Below are 19,487 nucleotides of genomic sequence, written 5' to 3'. Positions count from 1 at the left end.
TTCTGAGTCTGAATGATCTGGGCAATAACTGAAACAGCAGCAGCTATAAATGACTGAAACAATTTTCAGTAAAGGCCCTTAGGTATAAATGGACTCGAGTGTTGTTATGGTGATGTTATAGGTCCCATGAGGCACATTAGCTTTGCACTGGGTAAGTGCTGGTGGAATGCTCTCTGTTATCCTATACATCACCCTGGAGAGCTTGTTTTGTATAATTAGCACAGCACTTTTTCCACATTGATTGTTTATAGCTGCTCCCTTTGGTTTTAGTTTAACATGCCCTTTTCACCTTCTTTTAGATGTTGATTTTTGTCTATTATTTTGAGCTGTAGATCAATTTTAGTTATGAAGTTGGACTCATTTTTAAATGAATCTAGTATGAATCCAGTGTGTTGTGCTCTGTTAACATGACCAGGCATTCTGGATTTGTTACAGCTCTGATTCACACTTCTGACTGCCCTCTTTTCATAGCAATAGAGTTTAATGTTTGTTACTGATGGAAAAAAATATGATCTCTTAGAAAAAGTTGAAATAATAAAAAGTGCATCTGCGGGATTGTTTAATTATCCCCGAGACCTGAGTGTTTCTGTATCGTGAAGAACTGAGGATATTGTTAAAAGAAAACTTTTAAATAAGGACTTCTAAATAAGAATCAGTTATGTTCGGGTCAAAAAGAATCTCTCTCATCATCTGTCTCTTTTGTCACAGCCATCATTGCGGATGAAAAGCCGGCACCTTGTGCACCTGACGGAGCTTATGGCCGACACTGTACACGTAATGGAACGATTTGCAAAATGGGATGGGAGGGCCCTAACGACGGCATCACCAACTTTGACAACTTTGCCTTCGCCATGTTGACGGTGTTCCAGTGTATAACCATGGAGGGCTGGACGGATGTGCTTTACTGGGTGAGCCGGACACCACAACTGTGTCTTTAAGTGTGTGCGCGTGTGTGTGTGGAGTGCGCGCAAAACTGCTTGGTGTGTGTGTAGCCACTGTACGGTATCAGTAACATCATTGCTACATGAATGCTTTTGAGAAAAGAATATAAAGCAGCTGTAACCACACACGCCTCACGCAGAAACGCACAGATTGTGTTCCGTGTGTCTTCAGGCTAAATCGATACACACAATACACTGTGTAATTGAAGGCGCCGAGTCATTTGGAACGTGCATAGAATCCTGAAGCCTCATTCAAGTGTCAAGAAAAGTGTCTGTCTCACCATCGCACAGCAATCCCGTCGTACATACGTGTACCAGTTTCATAAGCGTGGAGATAAGCATCCATTTGTCTGCAGTTTACATCCCCAATTTGCATTTATGACACTGTTTATTTTTCCAAAATCCTCCAAGACTTTTTTTTGTCCATCTTCATGAAAAAGTAATATGTCCACAATTTGGTAAAGAATTATGAAGATTTTGGAAATACCTTCAAAACAGATAACTGGCAAATAACATGTTATGTTTTTCTAAGATCTTGAGTGGTTTAAGTTTCAAAGAAACAGACTTGGAGACCAGTGACTAAAATATAATGATAAAACATGAGAGGCACAAACTGCCGGAGTACTTAATTAAAGAATCACTGTGGTGAATCACTGGATTAATAAGTGTTTTAATGACTTAAAAAAAGTAATGAAATTAACAGTTAAACTGGCGTGCAGTATGGGTCAGTCTTGCATGTGTTAGTGTGGGATCTTACTGGACATACAAGCAGGTGTGTTTGTGTGTGTGTGTGTGTGTGTGTGTTTGTGTCTGAGTGCATGAACTGTATACACATGAAGCAGAGAGCTTACTAGCTCCACACCCCTCCTGCATCTACCTTGTCTGCTACATCCTCCTACACACACATACACACACACACGTCCGTTAAATCATATAATAAAATCCTTCCATTTAGTTCGGGTGTTGATGCATTTCCGTAGTTTTCATTGTCTTACATTTTCAAGAATATAGATTAATGAGATCCAAGATCGAATAGAACCTTCTCTCCTCTCCTCTGTTTCTCTCTGTCCAGCAGCCTCCCTGTTAAAGTGAACTGGAAATATTGAATATTGAGCTTTACTCTTAATTTTTTTTTCATAATGTTATCTTTTAAAGCTGCTCAACTGAATTTACGTGCAGACTAATAACCCGACATCCCTGTTTGATTTAATCCTGGATACTAAATTGCTCAGACGTCACCTTGGCTGCGTCGTCTCCCATTTACATCATCCCTAATGACAATCTGTCTGTGTTCAGGCAATCCCTAATATAATATCCAGATGAGTGTGGCATATTTCCCTGCAGCTAAATATCCCGAAACACATGCCTGTCTCACATGCTTTAAATCCTCTAGAACAGAATGTAATTGGTTTACACAAGAACACTTGTGGAGTCACTGCATCTAAATGTGTTTCCTGTAAAAAAGCCTGTCCTCCTTTCCAAGAAAAGAAGACACACTTTGCATAAGAACCAAGGTTTGTCATTTAGTGTTATTATCTTGTGTTGTGTAGTGTGTCCTAATCTATGCGTCGTCAAGCACCTGCTCAGACAGACAAAAGGGTTTACACACACATGCATACAATACTGCCACTGCTGCTGCTTCGCCAGGTCTTTCTACTGCTCTTTCTAACATGTGCTGCTCTGCTCTTGTTTCCTGACCCTCTGCTTTTCTCTCTTCTTTTTCCTTCCCTCTCTAACACTTTCTTTCTGTTCTTGACCTTTGCCTCCATTCTCTTCTTCGTTCTCTGTCAATTTCCTCAAAAACCTCTTCCCAAACCCTTTTTCTGCCACTTTTCTTCTTCCTTCCCCAATGTTCTAATCCCTCTCCACCTCCCTTATCTCTCCTCTCTTTTTAATCCCCCCCCCCCCCCCTTCTCTCTGTATCCCACTCTCCTCTTTCTCTTTTCTCTCTCAGATGCAGGATGCTATGGGCTATGAGCTGCCATGGGTCTATTTTGTCTCTCTCGTCATCTTCGGCTCCTTTTTCGTTCTCAATCTCGTTCTGGGGGTGTTGAGCGGGTAAGAGGTTGCGATGTTGTCATGTGTGTACGCGTGTGCGTGCGTGCGTGTGTGTTTTTGATTGTGCTCTACAGTACATAGTATTTTAGATGTGATAAATGGCCATGCAACAAGACTCCATGGATCAGACATGTAAAGTGCAACTTTTTTTAAGGATCCATTGAACCTTTGGATGGTGGAATCTAATGGAAATAATCCATGGCTGACCACAATAAAAACTACAAGACTGCATTATTATTTTTATCAGTGCTACTATCATGCGATTTCACTTTTAATTTCAGTATCTGTCTAAATAAAGAATTTTGTAAATAAGTTTACTTATTTACAGAGGTGAATGAAAAAGACGGTCAAGAAAGATTTTCAAATATGGATAAATTGACAAATATACTCAGTTAGCATCAACATGCAGATTGTCCTTGTTAGGTCAAGTGGTACAGAGAAGAAGTTAAACGCAAATAAGAGGATGAGGAAAACAGCAGTCCCACAGTGGCAGACCAACTCGTCTTGTACAGTTCATAGGCTTCTGCAGTCGAAGAAAGACAAACTGACGAGCACCGAACTGAGCGAAATCTCCTGCTCTGTCCCTCTTCCTCTCTCTCTCTCTCTCGCTCTCCTTTCTGTTCCACTCAATTAATTACATACACAGCAGCTTTAGCTTTTTTTTTTTTGTCTTTCGCGAATTACTTTTCGATCAGACCAGTTTTGAGAGACCATTTTATTTCTTAAAACACCCGACTGTATTTAGACATCAGTGTTGTGTGTATACTCATTAGTTTACATACGTGTATGTCTCATTTCCACAGAAACAGGCATCTGCTTACATTGTTTGTGTATGTACTTACTGCATGTGTATATTTGTTTAGAGGCATGTGACCTGTCCCTGTGTATGTTTTGCTTCTATAAATGCTGTCCCAGCAGGCAAGCTGGGTGCCTTTTTACCCCACTCTGCCAAGTCACGCTGCTTTAGTACAAGCACCACCCGGCCTGTAGGGAGACACTGTGGTATTAATAATTCACCCCTCAGGTCAGCCATGGAGGTGGAGGGCTAAAAAAACAGAGTGGAGTCTCGAGGAGATGTGGCATTAAAGATGGAAATTATGGGATGGAAGGCTGCACCGACTAGGGAACATCATTTTTTAAGCGTGCATACAAAAACATTAGAGTTGCAAGATATTAATAAGCATAACAATAAGAATAATGACAATAATTGTCTAAATAATAGTCATAATAGTGACAATAATCAGTTAGATCTCAAAATTACATCCAAAATTAAAGCAGTAAAATATACATATAGTGATTAAAAGATAGGCTAAACAGTTCATGGCTTTTTCCATTATTTAAGTGAATTCATTTTAAAAGAGTAAAGAAACTGAGAATAATTTGTCATGAAGACAGTAATGATGTCCGATCCATGGGAGTCTCGTTGCACAGTCCATTGAAGTGTCTAACTAAAATGCTTTCTCTCCACAGCGATTAAGCCTGAAATGAGCAGGTTTGAGCGGAACTAAAGTGAATCTAACTGGTTTTAAACGTTTAACCTTTTGTTTTCACACACACTACATGCCCTCAGTTTCTTCACACTAACTGTTAGCTCAAAGAGATGGTTGTCTTGTTGACCATGTTGGTTCTAAATCAACCATTGCGCCCTTGCACCCTTTCAAATCCATGTTAAATACAGTTGCCATGTGGCCCACTAACTGATACTACAAGTGCACCATAATGCCCAGCAGGGATCCTGCAGAAGCAAATGGTTCCATCTGCTGGGAACTTTGACTAAGGATCTAACTCCCTCCCTCTTCCCCTCTTCCCTCCCTTCCCTCCTGACATTCCTTACTGCTCCTTCCTGACCTTTGTCCCTGTCCTCTCACTCAATATCCTGGCTACATGCCTTCCTTCTCCTCCTCCATCTGTCCTCTCTTCTATTCTCCTTGGTCCCACTCCCCCGTGCCTTCATCTCTCTACCCAGGTGAATGATGCAGTAGGGTACACGTGGCCCTGGGTGTATTTTGTCACCTTAATCATCATCGGATCCTTCTTTGTACTAAACTTGGTTCTGGGGGTATTGAGCGGGTAAGGTTGAGGTTAAAGGTCACTTGAGACCAACTAACTAACTAACTTCTCTCTCTCTGGCCTTCATGCCTCCATGCTGTTGTTCTTTGCTGTTTGTTTTTGCTGAGGGGAACTCTTTACTTCTGTCTACTTCCTGCTTCTGACTGTACGCTGTGTTTTAAACTTAAGTTAAGTACTGCCCAAAGCATGTAGAGGAATGTGTTGTAGTAAAACTGGTTCTTATTGCAGAAGCGCAGTATATACCAACACATGTGGCACAAGTAAAAGTGCAGTCAGATTCTGCTATTGCATCTTGGCAATAGCAGAAAGGTCTTGCTCTCTCTCTCCAACTCTAAAGTATTACTTTTATAGAATAGCATTATTAGGATCATAAAATGCTCAGCTCTGCTGGGATGGCACAAAACACTGTCATCTCAATTTAAAATAAAGAGAAACACAGCAGTTCAAATTCAGGCTCCCAGTGGACACAGCCTGCTATTACGCCAAATCAAAGTTGTGTTTGTAGAACGCTGTAAGGATATTGACAAATATTTTTGCAGCCTGCTGCTTTAGCCTTTGGGAATAAATTAAACAAAGTTCACCTTAACCTTGTCTTTATGCTTATGGTTATTGAACATCACCAGGTTAACGGCCACCCATTAATATGCACATAAAAAATAATTACTAGAATCGTTACCCTTGCAATAAAATATATTTCGAATAAGTTTTCTCACATGCTGTTAAGTGAGGAAATGGAACAGGTTTAGGGTCAGTGAAATGTCTCACCCGTGACTGACTGACCCCAATCTGACTGTTGATACCCACAGTGACAGGACAGCAGCATTGTGGGAAAAATAATAGAGGTCTATCTGGTCCAAACAGCTTGGGGGGTTTGGCTGTCTGACTCGTTGTCTGACTTCTGACTAATGATACTGTCAACACACTACGCAGCCTGACCTTTTACCAACTGCTTCCTGCATGGAGTGTGTGTGGGTCTCAGATTGGCATAATAACTAATGGTGAAAAGGGAAGAAGAAGTAGAAGAAGAAAAAGAGCGACAGACGTAGAGACAGAAACATCGGGTGTGACCGTGTTTGTCTGGATTTGATGTAATATGCAAATACAAAGAATGGAGAGAGAGAAAAGGGAACAAAAGGTGAGGTGGGAAAAGAGAATTCAGTGATGATTTAGGACAGAAAAAAATAGTCGATGAGAATGAGAGCGATGCCTCAAGTGTTTTGCGCTAACACGCACACATACGCATACACACAGTACACACACTGGCACACAACAGATCAATAGGATTGGGTCTCCTGCTAATGTTCTGACAAGCGAGACGTTAGCAGTTTGTCCTAATGCTCATTGATCTGTCTCGTGTGTGTGTCTGCTGTATGTAGGTGTGATCTGAGGTTCCATCATTCCTCTAAATTTCACTCAGAACACACTCTCTGTCTCACACACACACACACACACACACACATTCTAATCATGTTTCAGACTATAGACTGTAAAAATCAATCAAAATGGCACATGAGAGTCTGTAGAGTTTCATTATGGATCCTGTTCTTGCTCTCCAGGGATGAGTGAACCTAAACGTTACACATGTTTAATTAAAATATCTTACCTGAAATTTGGGTAAGACAGAAACTTTTTTCCTGACTTCCATAGTGTGACTTCTATGTATGCAGCTAGCAAGGCTGTAGTGAACAAACCCAAGGTGATAAGCGAGAGTGCTGAGCAGCAGGGAGCTCTAATGACTGCACTGATATCCTTACTCAGGATATTCACAACGGGGACACATGGGTAAATTTTACTTGTTGGTGGACCTTCAAGCATGGGTTTGTAGTTCAGATGTCCCCAAGACACGTCTAATCCAAATGTCTTGTTTTTGTTCCACCTGTGGCTCCAGCCTGATTTTGACCCTCCCCAAGTGCAGCACTAAATCATATGTGGCTTAATTCTTTCTTTCATCCTAACACCTGGAAGTAATTTCACCAAGTTACATCAGAATATTTCAATATTTTACACTCTCCTAACACTGAAATTAAGTTGTCTTACATCTTCTTAAATTTTGTTCGATTGTGGGCATCACTCCACTGCCCCCCACAACAATCTTAAGACTCTTGAAAAAGCATGCATCATTCTGTGTTAATAAGTATAAAGTGGGTAGGGTGATTGAAAGAATGGGATGGCAGACAAAGGTGAGGAGCTTGGGGGAGGCCTTGGTGCGCAGCCACTTCTCCTCAAACTTGACAGGAGCAAGCTGAGATGGTACAGCTGGTGTGTGTGTGTGTGTGTGTGTGCGGGGGGGGGGGGGGGTGTCCTCCCTCTGGGGTTGTACCAAGCACACTGCAACTGGGGGGAGACCCTGCATTGGACTCAGAGCACACTGCAGTTCCTACAACTCCCAGCAGACCTCGGAGCACCTGGGGCCCTTTGCTCTGGGACAGTACAGATCAATGAAATTAAAATAAAAGTGAGAAAAGGCGGACCATTGGAGGCTGTTTGACACCGAGGGACTTTTAGAGGCTCTGCAGTTAGATTGCATTTCATTGGAGCTTTAATCCAAATGAATCACAAAAAGTGGGTCCATCATGACTAAATTGCTTTCATTATGCAATTATATTATGCACATTCCCACCAGCGCAGGCGTAATGACAGTTACCATATTTAATATCATAGAAACAGAAATACAGTGAGCTCTGTTGACCGCCTAAAAATACATCTAGATCAGTTGGATTGTTTAAGATGTGAAGCTGGAACCGACTGTATGTGCTGTCATCTGTATTTGCATATTAACACCTTTTCTCCTTGGCAGAGCTTTCCCTCTCTCCCCTTTAATTTTTTTCTCTTCAGCAGGTTTTCCCTCCTTCCTCTTCTGACATACTGCATTGCTGTTCTGTATTATCTCAGTAGCGCCAAGTGATTTGTTTTGCAGCACTGCAGTCTAGATTTTCAGATTTTTTTTCCCCTTCCGTCTGTTTCCGGTCCCTCTCTATCCCTCTGTCTATACCCCACACTGTCTACCCACCAACCCTCCATACTGCTCACCTCCTCTCAGAGAGTTTTCCAAGGAGAGGGAGAAGGCAAAGGCACGTGGTGACTTCCAGAAACTCAGAGAAAAACAGCAGCTGGAGGAGGACCTCAAGGTAGGCTCTTGTGTCTTGCTTGTTTAATTGAAGCTCCGTCTGAAAAGGGGCGTATCAGTCTTAACTTGTCATTTAGATTCTCTGTATATTTCTGTCAGGCTTTAAAAAGTGTGATTGAAATTCTTAAGTTCCCATTCTCCAATGGCTTAATGTGGCACAGTGTGTTAGAATAATTTGTCATTGTTAAATTAAGACATTCAAAGAAAGCCACAAGATGACCAGAGTTTGATAAGAATTAAGGCAACATTTTATCATGGTTAGTAGGCCTGCATCACATATTGAAAGTCCTTTACCACTAGTAAGGAGAAAGGCCAATATAATTTAAATTTAAGGCAGCAAACAGAAAACAGAGGAATTCCAAATTTTGTGTGTTTATGTGTGTGTGTGTGTGTGTGTGACTACAGGGCTATTTAGACTGGATCACTCAGGCTGAAGACATTGACCCAGAGAATGAAGAGGAGGGCATGGACGATGACAAACCCAGAAACCGTGAGTGTTACAGTATTACAGTGTGTGTGTGTGCGTGACACTAAAATGGTCTTTTTGTTTGCTACGATTTGCCTTCAGGATGACTGTGCATGTATACGTGATTTATGAATTGTAATGTGTTGGTGTTGTGCAGTTGAGATTTTCTGTACTTTGGATACTTACTTCTTAAGACTTAAGACTTCATGTGAGAAAGTCTGCTTGGAATGATGGTGTTTACATCTGAAAATATTTTGTGCTTAGTGCACAGAGAAGTTGTGAGGATAACTGTGCATGTGTGTAGGTGTGCATATGTTTGTGTCAAATCTGGTGTCTGGCCTATAAGCAATGAACTCGCTTCAGGAGACTTAAGTAGTGGCTCGTGGTAGTGGCTCATAGTGAATGAACAGCTCTGACTTACTGACAGAGTGACTGACTGACAGACTGAGAGGATGTTAATATTGTCTGCTTGCTTTGGCTGAGAGCCCTCTTGAGGTTTAATGCCTGTTTAGATATTAGTGGGATGTGTCAGACTGCAGCTAATAGCCTCTGGGCACGCACACTCTCACACACAACAAACACACTCACTTATACAAACTAACACACACTGTAGGTATACACCCTTAGGAGTGTGTGCATGGTACTTGTGTTCTGACAGAAATAACACCCTGTCTCTCTCCACAACACCTGCAGAGAGACGCAGCCACACATGGCACATGTCTCCCCAGGACTGAGATACATTTCTTGAGGAAATAGAGTAGAGCGCTGGCCTCGTTTGACCTGTAGGTTTGATCTCAGGGAAGATAAATAGAACTTGAGAAAGGGATGGTGAGAACGTGAGGCAGGGTGTTTGATTTAAAATAAAAAGTATGTCTGTACTATTTTTGTGCCTGTACTGTTCAGTATGTACAGTGTGTACTGTGAACTATTTCATGAAGTTCTGGAACTCAGCTCACTCACACTGATGATGAATGAATGAATAATGCAGACTAAATATGCAGAGGCAGAGCATGCAATCTGCATATTCTGCACACACGTCCATCGTCTACAAAGCACTGTGGTTCATTCTGAGAAACACTGATGACTGCCAAGGGGAGAAGAAATAAAGACAGAAAAAAAAATCATGATTTAGTCTTTCAGCAAATCTCAAGAAATTAAAATGGTCAAATGAGCAATGACCCAATTTACATGAAAATGAGGCACAACACCCCAGTGACTAATCTACAACCTGTACTTGTTTTCACCTGTTACCGTTGTGCTCCCCTGGGCCAATCAGTCTGGCAAAAAGACATCAGCAGTGTGTAAGATACTGGCACATTAACAAACAAACAAATCCACTATGTAGCCTTGCTGCTGGGCCAGTTTTTAAAAATGTCACATCACAATATACTTCGTTCCTTTAAGTTCTATAGACTCTGCTTCCTTAATATTATGTACAATCTCAGGACATGCCCAAGTTACTTGTAGGCAGCCCAACAAGAAAATAAGGCACAATGTGTAAGTGCTTCATCCAGTCTAGTTGAATGTAAAGGTATACATATGGTTCTTATAAAAAAAATCAGACAAATTCGCCAGAGAAATAATATTTTACAAGAATTAAAACTGCCAGGTACTTGATTCAGTCCATTTAGTAAATTGTATTTAGATGATCTGACAAAATGACTGATGCATGTGATCCAAAGTTCTCTGTCAGAGAGATCAATCATCCCTGTGTTTGTGAAGGTGGAAAATCTGAGAGAGCAAGTCACTTGCTCTCTTATTGCTCTGCCTCTCACTGTCCTCGATGGATGGATCCTCCTCTGGGAAGACGAATGAGGGCAGTTTGTCCCTGCTGCCCAGGACATTTTGCATAGACTAGTGCATGCACACACACACACACACACACACAAACGTATGTCTTAAGAGCGGACAGGAGACTGAGAGAATAGAGGAGAAGATAGCACAGAGAGAGGAAAATAGATGTTGAGATAGGGAAGAAGGATAGAAATATATAGAGTGACTGTATGAATGTGTGTGTGAGAAATAGAGACATAGAGAGTATCTGGGACAGAGAACAGATGGGATTTCACATCATGAACAAGTCACACCAGTGACCACACACTCATACAGAGACCACACACACTTTTCTATGTGTCTATCTGTCATCCTGTCTTTACACCAAAGAGCTACAGGAGTATAATACTGATGAATAGTGTGTTCAGATAAAGATAGATATTTATACTATGGGGTTGTGTTTGTGTGTTGGTGACAGAGAGTAGTAGAGCTCATTCACTGTATCGATTTTGACTGTTTTTAGCAAAATGACGAGTGGGTGTACAAGCGTCAAGAGCCTCTAAAATGATGGTTTTGATGTGAGGTCATATACTCAAATGTGATATTGTGATATAACAGGATGTTAGTTCTTTATTTATTTATTTATGTATCACATGCTGTGTTTCCTCTACGCATATGTGTATGTTTCCTGTCATCTCAGGGTTGCATACTGTGTGCGTGCACATGTGTGTGTGTGTGCGTGTGTGTGCGCGTGTGTCCTGCATGCTCTCACCCTCTGCCATCTTGTTCTTGCATGCTGTCGTCTTGTTTTGGCATCCTGCCACTGCTGTCTGGTGGTAGGAGTGTCTCCAGCCCACCTGGGTAAGAAGACCAGTAAGCTTGCCTGGTTCAGTCACTCTACCGACTCTCAGGACGGTATGTGTGCGTCTCCGTGTCGTGCATGTGTCTGTGACATGTGTTTCCATGTGTCGTAATCAGACATGTGTTTATGTTAAAAATTCATAGTATGATTGCTTCAGTTGAAATGATCTCGGTAAATTCCAATGAATAAGAAATAAAATGTGTGAAGCTTGTGGTCAAGATGCTCTCTCAAGAACAGTTTCCGTCTACCCAGGAAACACCTCAGGACCCCCCCAGGCAATGTGGAGGACGTGAGAAATAATGTCAGAGCTACTTTTGCTTTAGCTTCCCACTATGTGGCTCAGTAAGATAAAACTCTTCAATCACTATTAGGACATATTTAAATGAAGAGCCCTCAGCTTGCATTTTGCTGCTAGACTGAAAATTTTAGTGTGCGTTTGCCTTGAGGGTTAAAATTCCGGAGGAAATTTTTTGTTGAACCGCTCTATTGCCTGTGACCTTCATCAAGGTCACTAAATAACCCATAAAGGAAGTAAATTTTAAAATAAATGAAGCCATTGTATAAAATGTATTTGTGCATGACTGTCTAGAGTCTGTGGAGCTGGATTGGCTGCCTCCTGTGTTTGCTGTTGGCTGTTGAGTTAATGGTGTCCATTTGCGAGGGCAGTTTTGTGCGTGTTCTTTTGAATGTGATCTTGGTCATTTATAATTATTGTCTGCTATTTAGTTAAAACCTTATTGATCAGTGTCCAGTAATTGGTTAATATCGTGGGTAACTGTGTCCTTATCTGCTGTGTGCGTTCATGTGTGTGCAGCTTTGTTACTGTACGTTTGTGTGCAAAGTGCAAGATGTCATGCTTCATGTCTGTGTATGCACTTTATTTTTTATTTCTGCTACTGTACAAATACGCTTGCACAATCACAACTGAATCAGCGGAAGAATGAGCAGAATGCAACAATAGAAAGAGCCCAACATGGAGGAGCGTGTCGGTGAATGCACAGACTCGCTGCGATGTAAATAGAGTGAGAGGAAGAGGTGAAGTGGACAGGAAACAATAGCTGTTGTGTTGACCAAGAGGGAGAGTACAGAATAGGATGGACAAATGTATTCTACTGTGTAGTAGTCGGTGAAGACAACACAGCGAGCTGTGTTTGAATGTTGACTTGCTCCTGGTGATTTCTTTCTTTCTTTCTTTCTTTCTTTCTTTCTTTCCATCTCTCTATTTCTGTTCAGTAATTTCTTTTTCCATCGTTGATGAGAAGGTTCTACTTCAGATATGACGGCAGCTGAACTGGAGATTCAGAGATTAAATGGGGAAAAAAGGCAGTAATGGTAGTAATACATCTCAAGTAGTGTAATTACAGCTGGAGTTATGCAATGAGGTGTGAGTAAAGAGGCAAAGGTTTTTGTTTGCAACAGGTCATGTACTGTCTGACATCAGAGCCAGTGCGAGTACATGTGAACATCTGCGTCCATTTCTGCATTTGTGCTGATTGTGAGCGAGCGCCTGTTTGTGTGTATCCATGTGTGTGTGTGTGTGTGCTTGTCTTGCTGAGTCGTGCTCTCTGTCCCCCAGGTAAGATCCGTCGTTTTCAGTCTCTGCGTGGAGCCGTGAAGAAAAATGCAGCTTTCCTTCGTAAGGCGTGTGCGTCTGTCTGCATGGTCCAACATTAGTTAAAGATGTACTGGAAACGTGATTCTAGACCGCACTCTCCTCTCCTCTGATCCCCCCCTCTAGAGCTTTGAAGCTAAAAGGGGGCAGTGGCTACCTCTCAACACTGTCAAACAGTTTATTCGCATTGTCTTTTTTGCCAGTTTTGTACATGTCACACTGAATAACAATCTAATCTCCATACCACATATTGTATATTAATATTCTCTCACAGAGGAGATTTGGAAGTTTGCCATCAATTACTGTTCATGCTGCTGGCAGTATTGATGTCTCTTCGTAGTACCTGTACGATATTTCATGGCCCTCAAATTTTAATTACGTGTAATAGAAAAGAAGTCTCAGTGAAGGGAATAAGGAGGTGAGGAGAGGAAATTTTCTGTATTGAGATGCAGCCATTATTTTCCTTTATGGCTGTGTAGGAAATTATACCGTTTGCATCTGCCTGACCTGTGTGAAAAAAGGAAAAAAAAAACAAGAGGACAATGTGATCACAGAAAATAACTGGAGTGCACACGCTGCACATGACAACTTAAAACAAATGTAATGTGTAATGTGATGTCACAGTCCTCTCCTTGTTGTTTCAGATTCCTTTCCCTAAAAACCCCTGCATTGCTGCAAGCCATGACAATAAGAGATAATGGAGAAATGGCTTTAAAATTTGAATTTTAGCCTTCTCAATAATTTTCACCAGGCGGTTAAACTATTGTTGAGTAGAAATGTAAGATACCAGCACTTCTTTTCATTGAATTCAGTGTTTTAGTGCTTACCTGCTTACAAGATATTTATGGATGACTTTTAATTGTCGTCAGTATGTGATAATTGCCTGATGAGAAAAACACAGGAGACTAAAATTCAAAATATTGCATTATTCTGTTAAACTGCATGAAAACGTCATGTTCCAAATGTTCAGACTGGGATTTGAACCTTGAATTCAGCCTCACTTTTGGTAGTGAAAATTTGAACTGCTCGAATATCCGAAAATAGCTTTGGGAGATGGTGGCATGGATGAGAAATATCAGACTTAAACACAAACGCGCACATATTCTTTATTCTTTTTTTTTTACGCTGAAGTTTGCTTATTTTCAGTGCTATTATTTCATGTTTTAACACATCTACATACAATATGTCAGCATGGGTAAGAATGAACGAATCCCTCTTTAGTGTTTAGAAAGTGTGGCCCTTCCCGGTCTTTCTCATTTCCTTCCATTTCCCTCTCTCCCATACTCCCTCTTCATCTGCTTCCTTCTCTCTGTGTCTCAGGTCTTTGGGGTTTACTCTAACAATAGGTATTAAACTAGTTCAGAGCCCCATTGAGGAGAAGGCACCAGGCTGGTTTTATATTTGAAAGGCTTTAGCCTCAGGAGAGGCTAGAGGGCCCCGAGTGCTTTTAACTAAGTAGCATAACATCAGGTGGCACGTGTCGAGGTGACGGAACAAACAGCAGAGGCCTTAACGTTCAGAGAGACCATCCTGATCTCTACAGCACAGAATTCACACATCGCTAGCCGTGTGACAAAGTACACTGTTCACTCGCTGAAGCTTACGATGTGGTCTTATGTTAGGTATTTGCTTCCAAGTCAGCTCTTGATATAAAAACACACACACACACACACAATGTAGCTTTTTAAAAAGACTTATTAATGCTGCACAGCTGCAAAAGTTAATGCTGCAAAAGGTATCTGAATGCTGCTGACATTTGTCTAAACCGAACACTAGTCTGGTCTGGTTCTCCTGTTTACCGTCAGGACTTGGAATGAGTTATGGCTTGATGACTGCAGTCCCCTTTAGCTTAGGGTGACCAGCAGAATGCTGAGAGACACTTTGCTTGCTGGCTTTTGCTCTCCTTGAATGCCTTTTAGTTTAGCGCAGCATTATTTATTTAACTATACATACATAAGCATGGGAATTTCTAGGTTTCCTATTTAAAATCTGTTTGTCCAATTGTATGTATTACTCATATAACTTTTGAGGGCTAAATTTACACCCTAAAAGTCTGTTGCTACAGTATGAGTACATTACTGCTCAACTTAAGTGCAGATCATGTTCCTTGGTTTCATGCTACGAGTTGTTTTGCCAGAGTAGGTTTTGCTTTATTCAACAGTGGGTAGCTTACTTTAACACAAGACGCACTGAGATTCATATTCAGTGTCTGACTCTGGTACCCAGAGGGTGTTACAATAAGTGTTTGAGGTGACAGCGAGGGGAGTTCAGCTCACTCCTGCAGGCAGGCAAAGACTGACAGAAGCAATAAAAAGCAATGCATCACTTATATTATATCAGTCTCTCAACCAGTCATTCCCACATTCATCCCCTTTCCCCCCTCCATCCTTACCTCCCTTAAGCTTCCATCAGTCCTTCCTCTCAACCCTACTTCTTTATTTTTTCAGTCCATTCTTCCTCTTTTCCCTCTTTAATGCTTTTCCATCCTTAGCTGCCAATTCATATTACTCCTGTCCTTCCTCTGAAGCAGTCTCTGCCTCTCTGTCTTCCCGCTATTCATCTATCCATCTTCACACATCATTACACTTTTTCTTTAAATAAGGACAAAGTGACACATTTGCAGTCTCCTTGTGCCTTCATAAACAAAAAAGGACTGGGCTCACTGAGTTTTAACACACTCCCAAAAAGAGTGTTTGCATTGTTGTACAACCTGCTAAAGCCCTCACAGCTTGATTAAAGTTTAGAAGACTGAAAACTTGGCTGCAATTAAGCGCTAATATCCCCCACAACGTTTGCAGACCAAAGACCAAAATCTACAGCATGTTTTTTTTTTATTTCAGTCTCCATGAACTATAAAACGACAAAAGGGTTTTGTTAAGATTTAATTCACCTGGAGTTGAACAATAGCCTTTGCAGAGGTTGTGTCCCAGGATCCCTAACCGGTAAATATTACCACTATGACAACTTAGTGGGTAATTAGTTCATTCAATCAGTGTAAATGTACATCATTTTTGGAAAGATCACTTCATAATCTGATAGAAATCAGATTTTTTTAAAAATGGCACAGTGTCTAGTGCAGTACTGGATGTACTCTGTAGCTTTTTAGGTGTGTGTGTGCGCTAGAATGATGTACCACCCATTTGCCTATTCATCTCGTTCTGTCTTCTCCTCTGCCTCTGCTCTCCCCTCTCTGTCTCTCAGTGAGCATGCCAGCCAGTGAGAATGAATCAGTCAACACAGACAACGTCCCCGGGGGAGACGTGGAGGGGGAGACCTGCTGTACTCGGCTAGCGTAAGTACCTCACCCTCTCTCATTCACGCCTCGTCTCCTCCCGCTATCCCCTCAGCTCTCTCAGTCACCTTCTGCCAATCCCAAGGATGAACTCTATCCTGCATCTCTCCTGCATTAGCGCTTCAGTGTTAGCCATGGCACAAGTGGCTTATCCTGCCTCTATCCCTCACTGATCTCACAAAGCCAGACCTCTGTCTCATCAAGCTCACACTGACGCCGGTTGGAGAACAGTGGGTTCACATCGTGCTCCAAACTTCGATAGGGAGAATATGACGAGAGGAGGTGCTGTTCCCAGAGGTGGTCTGTTTTTATTTTCACAGACCATAAAATTATTTTTTTTCCCCCAAAAGTCTGATCTTGATGAGACATAAGCTGGACTGAGAGAAATTCATCCTACACTAAACCACAGTGACTTATTCTTTCTTTGAATAAAAAACAAGTTAAAATCTGAAGTCACTGCATCTTTTTTGTCTGAATAATTACAATTAAAATGTTTTATTCTTGTTTTGGGGCTATTTTTTTTAATACTGAACTTTAAAAACTAAAAAGCACAATTTTATAATTTATACACTCTGTGTTCTTAGGTTTAAGAGTTATGAAACAGTTTCAGACATCACAGCGTCACAGAACCTGAAAATGTGAAATGAAGAAACATAAGAATTTTAATAACTGATTTTTGCATGACAACAAAACACATCTGGTGTCATGTCAGCTTTCCTTGTAAAGCACTTGTCGCCAGCATTGGTTAGTGACATTATTGTTTGTTGCAGGTATTATGTAAAATCATTAACAGAAGAAGAACTGAAAGGGTTCAAGGCGCTTGTTGATTATTTGGGACCTCTCAAGAAGTGGAAATAAAGTCACATCTTTCATGGCATTTTTTTCCTCTCCTTTGTGTGCTTGCTGGTGAAGTTCTTTCCTCCTCCCCCGTGGGAGCTCATGAACAGCTGACTCACTTGCTCCTGCTTTCCCCTCTTCTTTCATTTATTTACATTATTCATACAAATGTGTTGCTTTCTTTCTTAGACGCAAGGCCATGCAGGAGCCGTGACCCCAGTGGGCCCACTTCAACACAGGAAACTGCTCAGAACTGGGAACAGAACAGAATAGAATAGAATACAACAGAATAGAAAAAGTTACAGCACAAAATAGACATTTTAGAGGTGAAATAAAACTCTTAACCAGAGGAAGAGTAAAGCTGTTTGACACATTTGGATGGCACACTGTTGTTTATCTGTACTCTCGCTGTCCATCTGTTACTTTGTCTTTGTTATGTTGTTTGTGTTTATTTGTCCGCTGTCAGACCAAAACAACTCAAAACAAAGGATGTGTCATATCTCAGTCTTCAGGAGGCACCACAGACCCAGCACAACATGCTGAAAAACAAATAAAAGTTACAGTGAAACCGTAATTTTATTATTACAAAGCAGCAATTTATATCTGTATCTGGTCCATATGTTGGGCATTTGAGAAGCTATCTGCAGCTCCAGCTTAATATTTTTCTTTCAAGAATTATTAATTTGATTATTCAGTTATAAAATGGTTGCAATTACTTGTTAAATTTATGTTGATAGACTAGTCAATTAATCGGCTAACCCCTATTTAATTTTCATTTTCATAACTTCTAAAACAGCTGCAGTATAAACTTCATTTTGATTTGAAAATGTGTACATTACATGTGTATCATGTAAAAATATGTACATCTACGCATCAATCTCCTTCTTTCCTCCGACAAAAGAGCTTCAGGATTTACGCCTGCGGTGTTGAGTCTTACTTAAATAAGTGATTTTCATAGTTTGACCAAATGCGTGGTATGCTTTGCCAAGACTGGAAGTGCAAGCCCTCATCGTTCCTCTGTGAGTCTGCAACAAGTTTGCTAAGGGGCATTCGCTCACAATATTATGGGGATAAAACTTGAGACTATGGATGTTTGTCAGTTCTTCTGCACATTGCTATGGAGACAGACAGAGCTACTTCAGCACCCGTTGATCTCATAATCGAGACGGACACATGGGGAGAAGAGATGTGTGTACTGTCAGCCCCCATATCCAGCCAGCCAGTCATTTTATTCTTTCGTTCAGTCAGTCAGTGAGTCATTTCATTGCTTCAGTCAGTCGGCCAGTCAGTCAGCAGGTCAGTCAATTCATCAGCTTTCACAGACAAAGTCAGTACGCGCTTTCTTGACAACAACTGTATGTAACAGTGTGTGATACTGCTAGGTTCTCTTTTATTTAAGTTTTCAAAATTAATGTAGAAGAAAAATGAAATTTGTGCATCAGTCTTGGTTATCATTTCAGTTTCAAAATCCCTTTGTTAAGCCAGCAGGAAATAAACAGGTCTTAGCTGAGAGAACAGCCATCAACCCGTGATTAAAATTATGGATTCGGTCGTGGTCAAATAATTTAATTTTACCCAAACCTTTTCATGTTGGAATCAGATTTCCACATTAGAATTTTTTCTTCTCCTCCTCTTCTCTTTCCTTTCCACAATGTCTTCCATTATCCCTTGTCCTCAGTACTTTATGTATGTACCTTTTGCTGTTACAGTGGTGAACAATCAACAGATATTTTTTCTATTAATGACTCGTGTTTTGTTCACACCAGGGCTGATTGGAGGAATTCCAAACTTACAGCATTTTTTTTTCTTTTGACTGGATGCCACTGTATATATGTTTACAGGGGGTGATTTGTTCAATAGAAAAGACTGACAGCTTTTTTCCACTGGTGTAATTCATCTCGGACTATAAACTAGCTAATGTGTCCTTGGTGAAACCAAGTAGGTGCATCTCAAAAGAAATACTGGACGCACACGACATAAGTCGATCAAGGAACATATTGCTAAGGTATTTGTGATAATGAGGGAAACTCTTCCCCCTTTATCCCTCTCAAATCACCCCTGTCGTGTTGTGTACCTGTCTATGTGTGTTACGTGTGTGTGTATAATCCATTCTGTTTTCTGTGTTCCAGAAATAGGATCTCCAAATCCAAGTTCAGGTTAGTACATGTTGTTTACCACAGTCCTTTAATTCACCTGCTCTCATGTCGCTACTGCTGCGTATTTACAGTCGCTGGATGTGTGTGTGTGTGTGTGTTTCTTGTGCACACATGTACACAAGCTCACACAGAGATCTAGACATAGCAAAAGACAGCCTTGTTAATTAAAGGAATAGTTTGACTGGGGGGTGGGGGTGGGTGGGTGCACTAACTTTATTGCCAAGAGTTAGATGAGAAGATTGATTGTAATTTCATACCTTTTCTTCCAAATATGCATCTAGTAGCTGCTTAGC

General features: G+C 41.0%; 1 protein-coding gene across 7 annotated transcripts in view; it reads left to right on the top strand.

Moving 5' to 3' along the window:
* cacna1c (calcium channel, voltage-dependent, L type, alpha 1C subunit) overlaps positions 1-19,487 on the top strand; it is a 170,402-nt gene that overhangs the window by 105,054 nt on the left and 45,861 nt on the right. For 4 of the 7 annotated variants that reach the window (XM_046379142.1, XM_046379136.1, XM_046379138.1 and 1 more), the window contains exons 7-12: positions 709-908; positions 4,966-5,069; positions 8,110-8,197; positions 8,602-8,686; positions 16,111-16,201; positions 19,168-19,194. In XM_046379142.1, coding sequence (XP_046235098.1) covers positions 709-908; positions 4,966-5,069; positions 8,110-8,197; positions 8,602-8,686; positions 16,111-16,201; positions 19,168-19,194 — 595 coding nt within the window. Of the gene's footprint in view, positions 1-708; positions 909-2,895; positions 3,000-4,965; positions 5,070-8,109; positions 8,198-8,601; positions 8,687-16,110; positions 16,202-19,167; positions 19,195-19,487 lie in introns of all 7 variants that reach the window. The other 3 variants (XM_046379137.1, XM_046379141.1, XM_046379139.1) reach the window with 2 other exon arrangements.

Source organism: Scatophagus argus, chromosome 22 (genome assembly GCF_020382885.2).
Source record: "Scatophagus argus isolate fScaArg1 chromosome 22, fScaArg1.pri, whole genome shotgun sequence".
In the NCBI taxonomy this organism is placed as follows: Eukaryota; Metazoa; Chordata; class Actinopteri; family Scatophagidae; genus Scatophagus; species Scatophagus argus.
The sequence above is the reverse complement of the archived record's forward strand: the minus strand, read 5'-3'. Positions and strand labels throughout refer to the sequence as shown.